Below are 20203 nucleotides of genomic sequence, written 5' to 3' on the forward strand. Positions count from 1 at the left end.
GTGGTTTAAAAGTGGCACCTCTGATTAGAAATCATTTATGCTAATAATTCCCCTGTACGGCATCTATGAGGCAATAGGTTTAAGTGGGTATACAATTGTTAGGTCGCTCAGAATGACACTCTGTGGTTGTAAGTAACAGAAGTCATAAACATATTTTTTGTTTAGTGTAGAAAAGCTGAATTTTTAATAAGAGACAGCAAACGTGGACATTTCATTATTGAATTCTTCAGGAATATGGGCTGTGAGATGACAGTTACATTTTAGTTCATTCTGATAGTTTGATCTAAAACAAAAGAAAAATTGTATAACATTATCACCATTATGAGCCTGTATATGATAAAATATTGAAAAACAAAATTAAATTTGCCCACTATAACCTGGTTTAGTTGAAAAGGAAACGAATGTGTGGAAAGAGAAACTTTAATATCTAAGTAAGTGTTTATTAATGAAACGCAAGATAATGATTCATAAAAATTTAGTTGCTGGTAAACAACATCATGAAATATTTCAGGTTCTTACAGCAAAATTAGTTTCATTCAAATGTCTGTGACAACTTCTACAAAAAGATTATCCAGATACATTTTTCTTGTTAGGCTGAGTGGATTTAGTTTTAAAATTTTGTTATGTACAGGAAGGAAGTGTCAGATGAGGATTGCTGGTGTGATATTTTAATGACAAGAGTGCAGCGATTTGAAATATTGTTACCAATTGATCCCATATTATTGCTGGCTTGTGTAATGTGCATATAATTACATGGTACATGTACATCAACAGCAAAAAAAAAAAAAAAAAAAAAAAAAAAAAAAAAAAAAAAAAAAAAAAAAAAAAAAAAAAACCCACACTTAGATAGCAGTCTTAAATAATCATAACCAGAATTAGTTCCCCTGACTAGTGTTATAACATATTCGTGAAATATTACAATGGCAGTGATACATTTCTATGTCATGCAATTACTTGCTGACTAAATTCACAGAGCTTAGCTCCCAAGACACATTGGATTAACGTTGCACACTAAAAATAAAAATAAGAAATAGAGGGCCCAACAACATCAAAATAGTGAAAATGAATCAATTGTTTATTTGCAGTTTTTTCAACAGTTCTCCAAGCCGTAAGATTTCATAGCCCTGGAAATTCCATTGTTACTGTAGTTTGTCACCATTCCATGTTACCGGGCTATAAACTCAAGTATACGAGAATTCCTAACAGGAAAATGCTTCTAACTACTGTCACTGCAATATAATGTCAATAGACTTTCATAATAATGAGGCATCAAGTTTCAAACTGAATGCACTATGGTCATTATTGGCTTAAAGAATGACACTATGAGAAAGTCAGCAAAGTATTACTTTGCACTGAAGTAACTAAAAAAAGAACCAAAGCCTGAATATTCAATGATTATCTACGAAATGTATGTTCAAAATATGGATACGGAAATCAGAAACCTGTCTTTGCTTTTGTGCAAATTCAAATTAAGAATTTACATCTGCATGCTAAAGACTGACATGGGCCTTACACTATGTCACACTCAGAATACAAACATGGAGCCCAAGAACCCATAGACAATAAAAAAATATCCCTCCAGTTCGGTGAATGCCCCGAAGGTAAATCTGACTGAGAAACAAACATTACAGCAATTTATTTCCCTTCTTCATTTTTCCTTATGTGACTCTGCAAATGATTGTTTCTGAAGCATGATGTTAAGAGTGATTTGTAACAATATGATTCTGCACTTTTCAACTCCCCACAGAGTCTCTGAATTTTTCTGGAAAAATTTGTTTCTCTGAGAATTCTCAGTTTTCCAGACAAGTTGCTACCTTGCACAGTAAGGAAATGGACAAGGGTGTTGAACATGGCATAAAACAAGTATACATGAAATACATTGAATGAGGCACCCCGAAGGAAATATTCGAATGGGACACAAATCAGTAGATGTGAGATGTACATGTGCAGACAAATGATTGTCATTTCAGAAAAATTGGATGTTTTATTCAAGACAAAGAGCTTCACAAACTGAGCAAGTCAACAGGTTGGTCCACTTCAAGTCCTAGTGCAAGCAGTTATTCATCTAGGCATTGATTGGCAGAGTTGTTGGCTGTCCTCCTGAGGGTTACTGTGCCAAATTCTGTTCAATTGGTGTATTAGATCTTGAAAATCCTGAGCTGGTTGAAGGCCCTGCCATTAAAGCTCCGAATTTGTGCGATTGTGGAGAGACCCAGTGACCTTGCTGGCCAAGGTAGGGTTTGGCAAGCACGAAGACAAGCAATAGCAACTATTAATGTGTGCACACAGGCATTATCTTACTGAAATGTAAGCCCAGGATGGCTGGCTTTGAAGGGCAACAAAATGAGGTGTAGAATATTGTCGATGTGGTGCTGTGCTGTAAGGGTGTCATGTATGACAACCAAAGGAGTCCTGCTATGAAAAGAAATGGCACCCCAGACTGTCACTCCTGGTCGTCGTGTCCATTTAGCTGGTCATCGGGGCTAAATTTGAAGTGGGACTCACCACTGAAGACAATTCTATTCAATCAACGAAGGCTGAAGATGAAGCTGGAGATGCCCTGGACAGCCGTGGGATATCAACCCGACTATCACCCACAACATGGCTTGACAACCAGGAGTGATGGTCTGGGTTGCCACTTTTTTTCCTATCTGGATCCCTTCGGTTGTCATCCAAAACCCTTAACGTACAGTGTTAATTCGACAACATTTTACACACCATTTGCTGCCCTTCATAGCTAGCCATCCTGGGCTTCCATTTCAGTAAGATAATGCCCACCCACACATGGCGAGAGTATCCAGTGCTTGTCCCTGTGCTTGCCAAACCCCACCTTGGCCAGGAAGGTCACTGGATCTCTCCCCAACTGATAATACTTGGAGTAGTAAGGCAGGGCCCTTTACAAAGCTCCAGATTTTGAAGATCTATGTGGCATCTGGACAGAATTTGGCATTATAATTATCTCTCAGTAGGGCATCCAACAATTCTCTCAATAAGTACCAAGCTGAATAACTGCTTGCATTAGGGCCAGAGGTGGACCAGTGCATTAATGACTTGCTCAATTTGTGAAGCTCTTTCTTTTGAATAAATCATCCAATTTTTCCGAAATTGTAATAATTTGTTTATCTGCACACGTACACCACATCTCCTGATTTCCATCCCATTCGTATAAGTCATTTGTAGAGCATCATTTTTTATCTTCATGTGTATTTTTTTTTAAAATAAGAGAGCTATGCTAATATATTTCCACAGATCCTAAGTGAAATAGTCCTCATGGATGCGAGTGAATGGAAAACTGAAACAAAGTTTCATTTAAGAGGTAATGGCATGTCAGTCTCCACACAGATGGAGTCAGCAGGTGGTGAATGAAGTGATTGCTGCCTCAAAAATCTACAGATACCAGTCACTGAATGCTGCCTCCTATTTTGACTAGCCTAGAGGTGAGAATCTTCCTACAAGTCAGTCAGGGGCCTCAAGATGGTGTAATATAATGCCAAAACTGGTTGTTCAATAAAATAATGATTTGAAAATTTAGACAGCTGATAGGTGTTTTGATTCAACATTCTGTAATAAAAAACTTGTTGCAAACATGTAAATGTATATACACTAATAATTCTTATGCTATCTCAGCCACACATCATCAAAAAGAAAGCAATTTTGCACTACTTTTTTACACCAATTACATTACCATACTGAAAATTGCTTCCTCTGTAATATTTACACAATGTTTAAATAAAATGTCCAATATCTTGATTCATTCAACTGTTCTTACTATTCACATTTCTTAATATAAGCAGTATATTTAATGCATTTAACCAAATGGTCTATTAAGAAATCTGTTAATGATGTAGGAGTTGGCCACTTACAAATCCTTTAAGCTCCTCTTAAACTTCACCTCATTGGCAGCTAAAATTTATTATTGCTCTTGGCAAATCACTGAAATGAGTATATTCAAATAACCTTTCTGGACTGAGGTATGCAACTAAATTTTTATATAGATAACTCTTATTTCTATTATTGATTTCATGAACTTAGCTGTCCTTTTCAAAAGAGATATATTATTTATAATGACAGTTTATGAAAAGACAGGCACAACAAAAAGACTGCTAAACAAGTAAGCTTTTGGCCATGTACGTGTGTGTGTGTGTGTGTGTGTGTGTGTGTGTGTGTGTGTGGAATATGCCTTTTGACGGAAAGCTTGCTTGTTTAGCAGTCGTTTTGTTCCACCTGCCTGAGACTCAATATCTTCACTATACAGTGAGTAGCAATCCATGCATTTCACAATATTGTCATTATTCCATTCAAGGTTTTAAATTATTTATAACAAGCTTCTCCATGGAATAAACATACTGGGAAGCAGTAGTTAATATTGCCAGTAACTTGAACAGACCTCTGTAAGACACTCTTGAGTTCATACTATCAATAATTTTGCATTACACATTTTTGGATTCAGAAAACTTTAGCTTAGCTTGGCTTGATGAGGTGCCCCAAAAATAATTCTATACGACATTACAGAATGAAAGTAAGTGAAATATGAAAGCTTTTTTAAAATTTTTAATCGCCAATGCCTGACATTTGAATTTAGTTACACACTTTAGCAGTTCTGTAGTATGCTCCCCGAAAATTGTATTTATTACAAGTTACAATCCCAAGAATTTGCCACTGTCAGTTTCATATTTTAGACACACATTTGGGACGGCAGGAGGGACAGGACACTTCTTTCCAGCTCTGAACTGCATACAGTGTGTCTTTTCAAAGGATAGTGACAAAGTATTGTCTACAATTCATTAGCCACCCTTTCTAAAATATGATTTGCTGTTTATTGGAAAGTTTGTGTATATAAAAGAAGGCATCTTGTAATGTTACTGATGAAAGGTCACTAACACACACAAAGAAAAAGTAAGAGCCCTAAAAAGGAGTATTGTGTGACACCACATCAATTACTCCCCAGCTGGATGACAGCTGAGAGCTCAATACAAGACTCTTTCCTATTGTAACCATATGTTTCCTATCAGAGAGATAAGATCTGAACCATGTGATGGCATCTTTTGCTACACTATAGTATTGTAATTTATTTAAAAGGACATTGTGATTTAACAGTCAAACCATCTTTAACAGATCACGCTATGCCAGCAACCTGTAAACAGCCTTCTCAATATAGGAACCCTTTAGATATCCAAACGGTGACTTTAAATGTATTATTTGCAGTAGTGTGGTTACGAGGGCACCTGTATACTACCTTTTTCAAGGTGGATAAAAGTTGCACGGTACGTCTATTTCTCCTTTCTTATACAGAAGCTTAACTTTAGCTTATTTCAACCAGTCGAGAAATTTTTCAGTGATAAATGACTGGTTACACAAATAACTTTGTGTGTTACTAAATTCATCATTACCACTAGTTTTTTTAATGATATTATGGACATTACTTTTTCTGGTGTAATGAGAGTCATACTCATAGCAGTAAAGTTACTATTTGTAATGGCCTGTCAGATTTCAGGGCAGTATCTACTGAACCCTATGTGATGACTATCTTTTCAGTAAGTCATGAAATGCTTGTTAAATAGTTTTGTGACACTGCACACATCTGTTAGGAATGTATCACTTGCTCTTAAAGGCATTTGCTTCTCCTCATCTCTGGTTCTAACAATCTCCTTCTCCGCTGTATCCTGTGGTGTTAATTGATGTGACTATCTTTTTCTCATAATGCATTTGATTTGAAGTCTGTATTACTACCTCCAAAATATGTAGTAATGAGTTATAGTATGAACACTGTCTCTGCCTGACATACACAGTTTCCTTTTGTCTTCAAGGTTCTTTCATTTCTTGAGAAACCATGGTTTCTTTTGTAGCCTTTGGTCTAACCTGAGTTACTTTTGGTGGAAAACAGTCTTCAAATAACTTGTGAAATCAGCTATTTTTTAACAAAATGTCATGTGTGAGAACAAATTCTGTCTCTGTTCAGTGTATCTTAAACTTAGTGATGAACACATGTGCTTAAGTAATTCACATTATGAAAATGCCGAAGCCTGCTGTGACCAGTGGCGGATACATACGGGGGGCGAGCGTCCCCCCCCCCTTGAGGGGCCGCTGTCAGGAAGAATAGGCACAACGAATTCATCGTTTAATGAAGAGAATCACAACTGTAACATTTTTATATCATAAGATGGCATTGTCTTGTATATGTGTATAATCAGTTTAAATAAAACTTTCTTAAACTTTGCATGTGACTTTATTATTACAGTAAAAGTAAAGGTAGCTCAAGATATCTTTAGTGTCCCCTCCTTGAGGTTTTTCTGTATCCGCTACTGGCTGTGACTGCTGACCATAGAGCATGAGAATTTGGAACTGAAGCATTTTATGCTTCTGATAAATCAATGACTTTTTGTAAATATTGTGACAGCAGAATTTCTTGGTAATGTAAAAACAGTATTTTGACATGTGCAGAATGAAAAGCATAACGACAACATAAAGAAGCAGTCCAGTTTGCCCATAAAGTAGCAATTTTCAATTAGCAGCAGCTCTGAAGCTACAAAAAAGAAGAAAAATGTGTGTGGATACATTACCCAGATGACTGTGAAAAAATTTTTGAGGGCAAATATTCCACCCGAAAAATGGAATATAAAGATTTTTGGCAATGAGTGAAGGAATTCACTGAAGGCAAGCACTGTTTTGTTAACAGTAAAAATACAGTTTGACCTTCATACTATCATTTTAATAAAGTAACAAACAGCTGTTTGAATGGATTCAGTATGCTACAATTATGCTGCTCAGTTTCTGTTCTTCCTAACCTAAAGTAGGTGCTGCGCTGCTGACACAATGCAAGTATGTTTCCTCTTCTAAATAAAGCTGTTACTTACTGTCCATGGACAACAAGAACATGTCCGTATGGATCACTCCTTTATCAACATCTTTCTTGAGCTTTTCTTTATGATAACCTCCAAAGATCAATATTCTGTTGTCTGAGAGTGCAAGCATCTGACATCCTGATCGTGGAACAGGAGCAGTACCTGTATGAAGAAATAATGAGTTTAAACAATGTATTGAATAGGTTGGTTAGTACTTTACATATTATCATCAGTGACATTGGTTATACTATTAGAAGCTGTACATTATTACCTGATGGTTCTAATTTTTTCCATGTGTAATCCTCCATATTAAAAGCATAAAGATCATTAAAATATTGGTAATCTCTTACATTGTCTCTGAAACCACCAAACACTATGAGTTTTTTCTTCACATTTACCATTCTATGTCCACTTCTAGCACTTGGTCCTCCAGGAGCACTAAAAGCACCAAATATTTATTGTGAGGTATCTGTACACATGAAAACAATGTTGAAATAGTTATTGTACAAGTCTAAGCACTACTCATAGTATAAGTGATGGAAGATCAATGTTTAATATTCCATCACAGTGACAAGATCATTAGAGATGGAACAGAAGCCTGGATTTCAAAGAAACCACTCTGGAAATGGCGCTAAATTACATAGGAAAACCATGGAAAATCTAAATCTGGATCGAAAGAAAATAAGAATTTGTCCCTTGAAATGGGAAGATGATAATTTGGATACTGAGTCTGATCAACAATTGTAAATGGATAGAGATGGTCATTGTCAAAATGAGGAATAACCAACATTTATTACTGGAGGATTAGGTAGAGCAGAGGCCTGTTTTATACGTGAGTGCAAATAAAAAAAAAGAAATAGTTCCAAGGAAAAGCGTAACTCAAATGAAATTTCTTGCTGACACGTGGAAACTAGTTATGGAATGACAGGATATAGGGGAAAATATGTGCATAACAAGTGATAATGTTCACAAAATTGTTATTCAATACATTTTTAGCTTAACTTCATGCAGCAGTTTTTTCCCCATTTGTTTGTTTTCAAGACAAGTGATGAAGCGTATATTAACAGACTCTGCCCACAGTATAAACTATAGTGAAGCTTTATAACAACATCTATACATATCATAAAATTTTAACTGGTCAGTGCCTGTACATAGGAGATATTTAAGAAAACTTAATATGGGGGACTTTATAACAGAAGCCAAAACAATTATTTTTAGAATTTTTGTTTGTCTGTCCGTATGTTTGTATGTGTATAATGAAAAAACTACTCCACAAAATTGGATGCAGTTTTCACAGTTGTGGCCGGCTGCGGTGGTCTAGCGGTTCTGGCGCTGCAGTCTGGAACCGCGGGACTGCTACGGTCGCAGGTTCGAATCCTGCTTCGGGCATGGGTGTGTGTGATGTCCTTAGGTTAGTTAGGTTTAAGTAGTTCTAAGTTCTAGGGGACTTATGACCTAAGATGTTGAGTCCCATAGTGCTCAGAGCCATTTGAACCATTTTTTTTTCACAGTTGTGTTGTTGGAGGTCTAACTTAAAATCTGGTGCACATTTTATCTTGTTATGCCACCTAGAAGCCAACTTATCTATATGTAAACAGTATTTTCTTTAACTGGGTCAGTATGGAGAAACTGCGACCCACAGGAGATAAAGGGAAATTGTCTTAGAAAACTTAAGGTGCTTTTTTGTTAAAACAAATATTCAGATTTTTGGTCAAGCATGAGTTGTCCCTAAAAATGAGTGAAATTGGCAATATTCTTTTCTCTTTTTTATGTGGATCAACTCAGTTTTGTTTAAGGAACATTTCATTACATTGGAAGGAAAAAAATCAGGACAGCAGAAGTTTTATAAAGCTAAACTAAATAAACCAGGACAGAATTGATAGAATCTGTAAAAAGTTGTATTTTGGAACATTTTATCATAAAACAATAATGTTAACAGTTTAATTCATACTTCAAATGTCTGTATGTGTGCTTACAAACACATCAGTTCTTTACTCTTGCATATTTTTGACAGCTTTGCCTTCAGTCTTTTATGTCTCTTTTTCTCACTGATAATAAGCTTAAGGAGTTTTCAAAATTAACGTGTGTTCAAGATCCATGTGAAAGACATTGTGGGTAAAAGCTTGTACACAATAAAAATGAGGAAGGGGGGGGGGGGGAGAAACATCTATAATTACCAATGTGCATGCTTACATATGAGAGGCCATTTCTGTGCAATCCCTGGTAATATCAAAACAGTTCCTTAAACAAGTAACATTCAACTTCCATCCCCAATCTTGTCAAAGTGAGCTAATTCTGTGTTTTTAACGGCCTTAACACTGATGCATTAACTTCTACAATTCTTAACCTTCCTCCATCAGTTTGAAGCAACATTATAATCAGTTTACTGACATTCAGTTGAATTAGTTTTTTTATATTCAGCTTGGTATACCTGAATAAATGACCCAAAATGTATACAGTGATTATGTTAAGATACGAAGGTTGGTATTTAAAGTGGAGAGAGATTAAAAATGATTAAAATAATGTAAAGTAACATAAATTATATTGATTTCACCATGAACTGAATTAAGAGTCAAGCCAGCTTTGAATTAATGGTTCATAGAGTGGCTCATTAGTGTTACTTATGAAGTGGAATATTTTATAAATAACACATTTTGGTGTAGCTTAAATGCTGATGCAATGAAGAATTTCTTGATCAAGTACAATGGAAACTGAAATTAAGCTGTCAATATTTTTATTAAAGGATTATATACCAGCTGGAAGCAGCTACTGAAAAACTGAATATTAATTCTACAATTTGTCTCAATGACACCGACAAAAAAGTTTGTCATAAATCAAACACAGCGTACAATCTTTTGTGAAAGAACATTCTTTTTTTAATCAGTCACTTACTAAGTTATGTGTATGAAATGTCTGCAAGCTTAAGGGGATGCATAACAATGTTACACAAATCATGTTTTATTAAAAGTGTATTCCAATAAATGCCCAATATATCCCTGACACTGCTGTGTTTGCACAACATATAACGGATTCATTATTTTGGAACCAGAGACTGCTGTACGCAAAAAATAGTCTTGTGTCCAGCTGTTACGACTCTATTGAGCAGAAAATGATACTTGGAAGAAAAAGGCAGAGAACAAAGACGCATGGAGGCAGAGTGTTGTAGAGGCCTTGGCCCATCAAGGGCTATAGTGTTGAAGAAGAAGAAGAAGAAGAAGAAGAAGAAGAAACTGACAGTAACTGATAAGTAAGCAGAAGTACAGGTCTTAGAAAACTATTACCAACAAGTTAGATAAGGTAGTCTCTAAGCTACATAAGCTGCATTTGAACCTTAAACCTCAGATACAAATAAACTGCGTACACTTCAGTCTCTGCTGTGTCTAAGATTGAAACCGATATCTAAGTCACATGACAGAGGTTAATAATCTGAATTTCTGTCATTAAGCATTATCTCAAGTGGAACCAACATTTAGAGCTTTTCTCATTTATAGCTAAAATCAAGCACTGGATGACTTGATGTATTAGTACGCTTACCATGCGCCTGGAATTGGCCCAGACAGTCCTAGTTCTTTAGTGCTGTCCAGGCTTGCAAAAACAACTGGGGACAGAGAATTTTTTGACTGGTGATGATTTATTTTAATTTTAGACCTATATGTTTACCATCACATTTTTAAACATTCTCTTATGGCCGTGCATCTCTCAGCTGACCTTGGAGCAATCAGTGACATCAATGGGAAAGTGTGGCTACCAGTTCTGCCACAACTTTTCACTTACTATTAGTCATTCGGCAACACATTAGGTGCAATGTGTTTGTGCTGTTTTTGTGTGTGAAGTAACTTGTTTACACTTCCTGATCATTTTCTCTCTACTTGTTTTGTCTTATCATGTGACTATGGGTAAAAGAAAGGGTGTGTTTAATTTTAACTTGCAAGTGGAATACAAATTTTTGAAATTGTGTATTGACAGGAACAATGAGAATTGCACACTACGTACTGGTGAATTTTCTGTTGCATATGAAGACCATGTGAAAGCAGCTAATCGTAGTAGTGCTATTGATGCTACTACTACACCAAACATATGACATTTTTTTAAACCCAAGGCTGCGAATTGTGGTCTGGAGTGATCTGCTCACAAGGTTACATCTTCATACCACACTGTTAGGTACAAACTCAAATTTCAAAACATCAGGCTGCACATCTAAACTAGTTAAAACATTACATGAACCAAAATTTTCAACAGCTCGAACCGAAACAAAGGTAATTATTGTTAATGTTGTTTTGCAATTTTTATTTGATAATATTTTGTGCTCTTTGGGAAACATTAATTATGTAACAGAAGTGAAGTAAAACTTGCTCTGGTTGTTGCAAGTCTGAATGAGGGAATTCAAGTCAAACTTTTAAGTTTGAAACTTTTAGGTCATAAACGATAACTTTTAAGTTTCAATGAAGTGTCAGGTGACACTACTAAAATTTTGATTCGGCGTCTTTTGCAGTGCGTAAAGAAATATGAACCTGAAGAAAAGTTAATTTATTGTACTGCTTATAACACTAACAGTAATGATGGTGGTGTGAAGAGAAAGGGGGGATGAAAATGTGTTTAGAAAAGTTAAAAGTGATTTAGATAGACTTGGTTTAAGAACTGGTTGGGCAGCCCACACTGTACGTAAGCCATTTCTGAAAAACACCATGTCTAATGAAAGTGCAGCTCAATAAATAAAATGTAATGTTTCAGTAAACTTTTAAGGCTTTTAATTAATTTCTAAAATATGTTACGGGTTAGGCTAAAGAAAAATATGGCAATACATCCTGAGTTGGACACACAAAATATGGTAAGCTTATATGTTAGCATTACACATGTTACAGTGCAGTTAATCTAATTTCTCTTAAATTCCCAATATTACAGTGGTGGTTATCACCTCTATATTTGGCCAGGTGAAAGCATAACAAATGTTTGAACACTGTATTGTATAATTCTTTGGTAAATTTCTGGTTTTGTAGCACTGAGGCCATTTAGTTCATTGGTTCCACAGGAGCACAGGACAAGATATCAGTTTGGCAGGAAGCAGTTAGTTTTCTGATCATTACTCACCAATATATTTGATATGTTTTATAACACCTTTACTTTTATTACACCTTTACCAGAAATGACATTCATTTCTCTCCATAATGACTGGTTTTTATACAAAATAAGAATTTATCATTTATGACTCTTGCTTAATCCAGTGCACATACCAGAATGATATCGAGATAAGAAGCATCATATATCATAAAATGGTTATCAGAGAGAACATTCTTATAGTGAGTTAGATATAAATGTTCTTTCATCTCAAATCTTCGCCAGTCATCTGGTTTTAGATTGAGGACCACTGTGTTTTTACAAGATAGATATATAATGGTCCATATCATTCAATTAGTACTATTTAGACACAAATACATACTCTCAAATAGAATATCTTTCGCATATGCTTTGTGATGATATCATTTTTTACCTTCAGCCTGAAAGCTCACAGAGTTAATATTGTAAAACGGGTCACAATTTTTATTTTTATTGTATATCAACTTTACCTTTAGAATTAAATATTACTTCTTTTCACATACCTTTTAAGCAACCAAATACTGCACAAGATTCCGTCTTTTAATAAAGAAACATTTACTGAAAAAACATCTAAACGGAATTGATCAGTGTTGCAGCAGTCACCTGCAAGTGGTTCCCCCCAACAGTCAGCTGATCGAGATGCTGGTTTCAATATAATGATGTCATCTATGGTCTAAGTTTGTAACATGTGTGAGGGAGACAGTAACACTAGCATTTGAATGAAGAAACCATTGCACAATTTGCTTACACTATAGCTAGATAAAATTGATTTGATTTGACTTAGTTTTCATTCCATAGACCCCAAAATGAGCTGATTCTGATGGGTGTGGAACATGTCATAAGAAAGTATAACATAAAAAAACATAGAACATTTGAACATAATAATCCACTTCCCTGAGCATTTGCCAGGAGATGAGAATTCATTACAGTACAGTGGAACTGATAATATTTACAGAATTAATACACTGTCAGAATGAAATAGTCATGCACTTTTAATAAATTTATCATACATAAAATACCTAATCTTGACTGTTGCAACCAAGTGCTTTCAAAACTGAAATCTAACAGAAATTTTCCTTTAATCTTTGCTTTATATGAAGCCAAGCTTTTAATGGTTGCTGGTAATTTATTGAAAATGTTGTTCATGAATATTGGAGCCTTTTTGGACAAAGGTAAGTGGATTTATGCCGTTATGTAGAGTGTTCTTATTCACAGTACTGATACTATGTATCGAGCTATTGGTTGGAAAGAGATTTATTATTTGCAACAAATTTAATTAAGGAATAAATATACTGAGAAGCAGTAGTTAATTCTGAGCTGTGTATAGTGGGTATTTTCGAAGTTTAATGACAGTGAATTAGCTTTAAACCATTTATTAATGCCAGCGAAAATTTGATTAACAGCCATTTCTAAATATGTATGTGACTTGCTATTTACTGTAATGTTTGCATTGTCTGCAAAGAAAATAAACTTAGCATCTAGTAATGTAACAAACAAGAGATCATTAATGCACAAAAGAAAAAGCAATGGACCCAAGATGGAACGTTGAGGAACACCACATGTACTTAATTCCCAATTAGTTGAAGACATATTGCTTACTCCACAGGTATTTCACAAGGGCACCAACTGTACCTGTTCGGCAGGTAAGAGCTGAAGCATATTGCAGCACTGCCAGTGACATCATAATATTCTAATCGACTCAAAAGAATGCTGTGATTCACACAGTCAAACGCTTTTTACAGGTTACAAAAAATCCCAGTAGCCTCTAATTTGTCATCCAATGAATTAAGTACAGTACATTCTCACTGTGTGTGTAAATAGCCTTCTCTGTGTTGGGACCTTTAAGAAACCCAAACTGTGACTCGGAAAAAACATTATTTGCAGCCAAACGCTTAGGCCAATGCTAGAATACACCTTTTCAGATATTTTTGAAAAAGCTGGCAAAAGTGAAATTGGTCAATAGTTTGATGGAATCTCTGTATCTCCCTTCTTGTAAAGAGGCTTACCTTCAGCATATTTTAGGCATTCGCAAATGTTCCACTAATAAAGAGATTTATTACACAAATAACTTCGATAGAACACAACTTGCATGATCACTCTTTGATTAACTTTGCTGATATGTTATCATAACCACAAGAATACCTTGATTTTAAGGATTTCACAATGGGTGCTACTTCTTTGGAAAAAGTGACAGTCATTTCCATATTACTGAAGTAATTTGTAGAGACTGGTCTCAAACATTCCATTGCATTGCTTACTGAGCCTGATAACACCAACTTGTCAGTAACAGAAACAAAGTACTTGTTTAAGATGTTTGCAACACTGCATACCCTTGTTACCAATGTCTCATTTGTTCCTTCCTAGTCCCATCTGTCTCTGTGTTCAGCATATCTCTATATCCCATATAGTTTTTATTCTGTTGCCTGATGTAATTATCTTTTTCTCACAATAAAGCTGCTTAGATTTCTTGATTACTTGCTTCAATATTTTGAGGTATTCTTTGTGATGTATAACAATATTAACATCAGAGCTGTTCCTAAATAGTCAATAGTTTCCTTTTTTCCACATATCTTTATTCCTTGTGTAATCCATGGTTTATTTTTAGACTTCTGTTTGAGTTGAGTAACTTTAGAGAAAAACAATTTTCAAATTAGAAAGTAACTTTGTAAATGAATGGTTGTATTTTCCATTTGAGTCAGAAGTATTGTAAACATCTATCCAGTTCATGTTTTTGAGTAATAATCTAAAATTCTCAATTTTTGACTAATTTATTACCCTCCCATGCTCAGATTTAACAGATTTTATATCCTGACAAGTTTCAACATTAACATAAGATGCTACATGTCATATGAGATGTGATCTGACTCTTTTTCCCCTAGATTTGTCTACAAAAATACTATCAACAGCAGTCTCAAATTGTTACTGATGGCAATAATTGTTCACTGACAGAGCTTTTCAATAACTCTCCATTAAAATCACCAGCAACCACTACTTCCTTGTTTTTTTTTTTACTGTAAGTTGGGATCGTATAGCTTCCAGATTTTTTACGAAGAGGCTAAAGTTTCCTGAAGGTGGTGTGTGCCTATTTACAATTATAAAGACTTATCATGAAATTGTGGTTCCTTTGCCCAAGTTCCTAAGTGCTTCTCTAAGCAAAATTTGTTAATACAGTGTTCTTAAAATTAAAACAGTTTCTGCCAAATGTGGCAACTCCTCTTTCTCAATATTTTCTCTAGAGATGTAAGAGGCTAACTTAAATGCTGTAAAAGTCGACATATCTATACCAGTGGTCACATGATGTTTGGAGAAGAGATTATATTAATTGGTTTGCACAAATCTAATTCTTCAACACAAATAAGCAACTCATTAAACTTATCCCTAAGTCCTCAGATATTATGATGCAATAAGAATAACTAATTTTGTGCAATGGCTCGGTTAAAACTGGAAGCCCCTAATTTTTCTGTCAGTTTCTGAAAATCTCCAGTTTCAATTAGAGGCTGTTTGCATGAAATGTGTATATTAAAATTTGCATTCTGGTTGCCTGTTTTCCAACACCAGTATGTCACATTGCTGAAGCTATCTTTACCAGGTCACCCTCAATTGAATAATTAGGGTCCCTGTCTATGCTGCTGCCCACTTGCCACAATTACCACAGTGTCTTCCTTTGTGAATGGTCCTTGTACGTGAAATTCTTGAAGGTGATAGATGTTTAGGTTGTATACCTGTAATACCTTACAAATATTTTTGTGTCTTGAGCCCATGGCATGTGCAATACCCTGCATATTGCTTACACCTTCCCTTAGAAAATTAACTGAATACAAGTGTGTGTATTTTTCTAAAATTTGTATTAAGACAGATGGAATGTATTAATTTATTAAATACTAAAATTGGAACTGCTTGACCAAGGTTTACAAAAAAGTAATTGAGTCACAATCTTTCTAAAAAGCCAATTTATCAAGGGTGAATGTATCAGGAAACATGGAAAAACCAAAAATGTGATAGTGATCTCTTCACCTTCCATTTTTTAACTGCATTTTATTTTGTAGTTTCCTCTAGCCTCTCATCTGTCAGGGTCTCTAAATTTTAGGACAGAAATGACTTATCTATTCCATAGTTTTTTGTAGTGTCTTCTTAATATGACTCCGGCCCCACCGCTTTCCCACTATTTTAATGGCCCAACTTTTGAGGAAGAAAATAAGCTCTTCTGTAGTCCTGTTCTGGTCATTAACATCTGATTGTTTTTTAAACAAGTGAATTACCTCTGTTGAACAATGTGGACCTTCATTTACAGCATGCATATTTTGAGTGGACATTTTCTAAGATATATTAGATTCCTTACTTTGTTTTTCCCTCTCACTACAGAAATAAACAAAATCTGAATTTTACTGCACACAACTGATTGCTACATTTCCTTCATGAAATATATCTATTAACTCTGTATACCTTATCTTCTCCCACTTTTTTGTAGTTAAATGGTAAACCCAAAGGTCTCTGTAATGATAGAATTGAGACTGTGAAGGGCTGGCATATTCCCCACCAAAAATCCACAGCTGCCCTTTCCCAGCTGCTACAGCAACAGCCTGGTGACCACTGCGTGGTGGAGGAGCTCCTGGCGACTTAACTAACACCCACTCGTTGCGTGGGATGTTGTAAAAGAAGAGATCATTGTACATCTCCGTCTGGAAGATTAAAAATTGCGTACATCAGAAAGATTACAATAAAGATAAATATTCATATAATAAGTAAGACACAGCATTCACATTACAGCCTTATGTACTGAAATCTAATCAAACAAACTTTCATAATGACAATGCACTTAAGATGATAGTGTCAGCTTCAGTAATAAAACTGAACCAGAAATGCAGCAAAGAGCGAATGAGTTAGAAAATATAAAATGAACAAAGAATGTTTCAAAATATGGGCTTTCCTGAAATTAAGGTTTCTGACAGTTTACTTACGCTATATGTTAGGTGCAGAATCGCTCTTTCAGCCCATAATATACAAAATGACGTGCTGTTTCTGCATTTTGTGATGCTTTTGTCAGTGACTTATAATTTTCCTATAATATCTATTGTATGCAATATTTTAACAAGGGGAAGAAAACACTAGCAGGCACAGAACTATCAGGTACCATGTTTAATTTGGAATGTGCTAGAGAAGCTATAGATCTATCACTTAACTGAACAAAGTGACGTGACAGAGAAGAAATGTGCAAAACTGTGCACACAATTAATGGTAATTGTTGAACATCAAAAATAAATTACAAGAAAATAATGTATGATGATTTGCTCATTAAATAAGCAAGTTAGCACGAAAACCAGTGCTAGCTTAACAACTAATTTCTTGTATATAAGACACTGCTTAGGGTAGTGGATAGGAATGATACTACATATGTTGCACCTTATATACATGGCCTGACAAATAAAAGTGAAGCACACAGAAGAAGAGGAGGAAATGAAATGAAACTTCATGGGTTGAGAGGACAAATGATGTTATTGCAGTGAATGCAAAATCAAGTCAAATTTATATAGAACATGGCAGTATGGGCTCGCTTATCAATACGATGTTGCACCCCCTCTAGCTTGGATGCACGCACTGTTTTGGCTGGGAAGGGTGTTATAAAGCTATTGTATCCTCTCCTGAGGCAAGCTGACCCACAACAGTTGTAATTTGTCCTAGATATCCTGTATACTGGCACTGGAATGGAGTTGACTCCTGAGTGAGTCCCACATATGTTCTACAGGGGGCAGTTCTGGGAATCTTGCTGACTGTGGGAGTACACAGTTCTTAGAAACATATGATGTGTGTGAACAAGCAATGTCTTGTTAAAAATGGCACTTAGTACTGTCACATGATGGGTAATGTATGAGGACACAGGATGTCCATGACATACTGTTGTGTTGTGAGAGTTCCCTCAATCTTTACCAGGCATGACCTGAAATCATATCGGATGGCTCCCTGTTTCCCACACCATGATATCTGTAGTTACACCATTGTGCCTCTCCAGACCATTGGAAGAATATGATCTCTCTCGAGACCACTGCTGTACCTCCTGATGATGGTCATTTAGTAGTGCAGAACCACGATCCAATGCTGAACAGTATTTGAGGCCATTCATCAGCATTTCATTCTTCGAAGTCACTGCATCACTCCAAAAGCAGCTGCATGGGACGGCAATTCTCTAATCTGCCAGCTGCTAGTCTCCAACCAATGGTGCACAATATTAAGAAAGCTGCAGGGAGTCTATTACTTTTCCTTGGCTGGCAGACACAGATGTGAAGGGGTTGCAATGAACAATGAACGACTGTCATAACTGAATGCTGCACAAATCTGAATATTGCCAAAGTCAAGCAGTCAGCCAAATGGAGTCCACTTTCATATTCTATTAGGTGCTGACCATGCTGTCTTACATGAGACTGTGGTATCTCCACATGCGAGATGTTCTATTTATCTGATGACCGTCTGAGTGGCGCAGTAGATGTCGTGCATCGAACATTCCATTGCGCAGGGATCAGATGCTGTGTCGCCTGTCGACTGGTGCAGTTCGACATGACAACACTTAAAATATAAGCAAATAAATGTTGTAATCACCCATGTCAAGCAAGGAGATGCTGGAACACTCTGCCATTATTTTCCACACATTTATGACATCTACTCAAGAAATTATTAGTCACATGATGTAATTCTCTCCGAGATATTGAATTAATTGATTCCCTGAGTTCTTCTATCGTGTGAGGATTTTTTGTGTACACTTTGCCCTTCAGTGCACTCCAGAAATGAAACTAAGCAATAAGGCACAATTGTATCAAGTGCCTTCTGGAAGACAAGGTACATGGCGACAACATAGGAACCATTATCTATGGCCCTCTGGATCTCATGGACAAGAGACGTTTTTTCTTCAAAAAGGTCATAATATGAACGCATAAAACATTTTCCATCAGTCTACAACAGACCGAAGCAAGTAATATGGGACGGTTAGATAATACGAGCATGCAGGTATAGAGAGACAGTCTGAATGCTACATAACAATTGGCAATTATGGTTTGTAATCAGCAAGCAAACTGATCATTTTGAACTCTGGCTCTGAGATTTAGAAGCACTGTGACCTCCATGGAGAATGCTTCCAGTATATCTCCGTCAAGGTGCAGATTGGTTGCAAACTCTTTATATACTGTCAAGGCAGTGTACCATTGGTAGCATTGTAGGAGGTCATACTATTACATACATATTTTCTGGGATGTTGGTATTCCATCTGGGCTGAAAGAATATCAGGAGTAGTGGATTGAGGGAGATCAGCAATGGCTCAAGCCCACTGGGCAGGAACAGTTACTTCTGAGACCACACTTTGCAATAAGATGTTTGGCTGTCAAGTAAACGAACCTTGGAAATCCCATAGTTTCTGCTACTATATGTTTAAAGACAATAAACAGCAGAACTTTTGGAGCTGAAGATATGTTATGGAATTGGTAGAGGAGTGCAATATGGAATAATCTTTCTTATGCTTGGATCTAGACACTAATAAACAAATTGAAAGAAATCATTTTCCTCCATCACCCGGTTTTCATATCAAACAGTAAATAAACAGATTTCCTGAAGTAGGGAGGTTGCTCTTTCAAGATGATCAAATGGGATGTACTAGAAGTATGAGAAGTGTGAAAAAGAAAAAGAAGAGAAAATAGAATTATAATCAGGATTTACACGGTGTATTAAAAAGAGTCATGGGAATATTGTAATTTTGCATGCTGTATTAGACCAATTCATTGATTTCTTTGTTGTTATGTTAGCAAACTTATCTGACAAGCATCTGCGTAATGTTAGCATGACTGGATGTTTAATGTGTTATCAGCTATCAAAATGGTTACATGTGTTTTGGTGATATCAATGGCTATTTAGTATGTATGAAAATTGATCAGAGAATTCATAATAAATTTTTCTATAAGAACAGAATTAAGTGCAGCAAAGTTTTAGAAAAGTTAAATACAGCTTTTGGTGAGCGTGTTGTGCGTAAGGAAGTGTCTATGCGTGATATAAACATTTTGATAAAGGCCATGAAAATGATGAAGACAGTGAGCACCCTGGACCCCTCCACACATAAACAACAAATGAAATTGTGGAAAAAGGGAAAGAAATGGATTATGAATGACCACTGAATAACAATCAGAGAACTCTATTATAATACTGGCATATCAATTTTTTCAGAGGTTTTGAATTAAAACTGTAACAGCAAAATCCGTCGCAAAGTGGTTGACTTTCAGACAAAAACAGCA

General features: G+C 35.8%; 1 protein-coding gene across 1 annotated transcript in view; it reads right to left on the reverse strand.

The window, feature by feature from the left end:
* Nucleotides 1–20203, reverse strand: part of LOC126186901 (kelch domain-containing protein 4) — a 40523-nt gene that overhangs the window by 17136 nt on the left and 3184 nt on the right. Inside the window, exons 3-5 of the mRNA XM_049928250.1 lie at nt 16380–16615; nt 7114–7280; nt 6855–7004 (exon numbers count right to left, since the gene is read on the reverse strand). Coding sequence (XP_049784207.1) covers nt 6855–7004; nt 7114–7280; nt 16380–16615 — 553 coding nt within the window. The remainder of the gene's footprint in view (nt 1–6854; nt 7005–7113; nt 7281–16379; nt 16616–20203) is intronic.

This window comes from Schistocerca cancellata, chromosome 1 (genome assembly GCF_023864275.1).
Source record: "Schistocerca cancellata isolate TAMUIC-IGC-003103 chromosome 1, iqSchCanc2.1, whole genome shotgun sequence".
Lineage (NCBI taxonomy): Eukaryota > Metazoa > Arthropoda > Insecta > Orthoptera > Acrididae > Schistocerca > Schistocerca cancellata.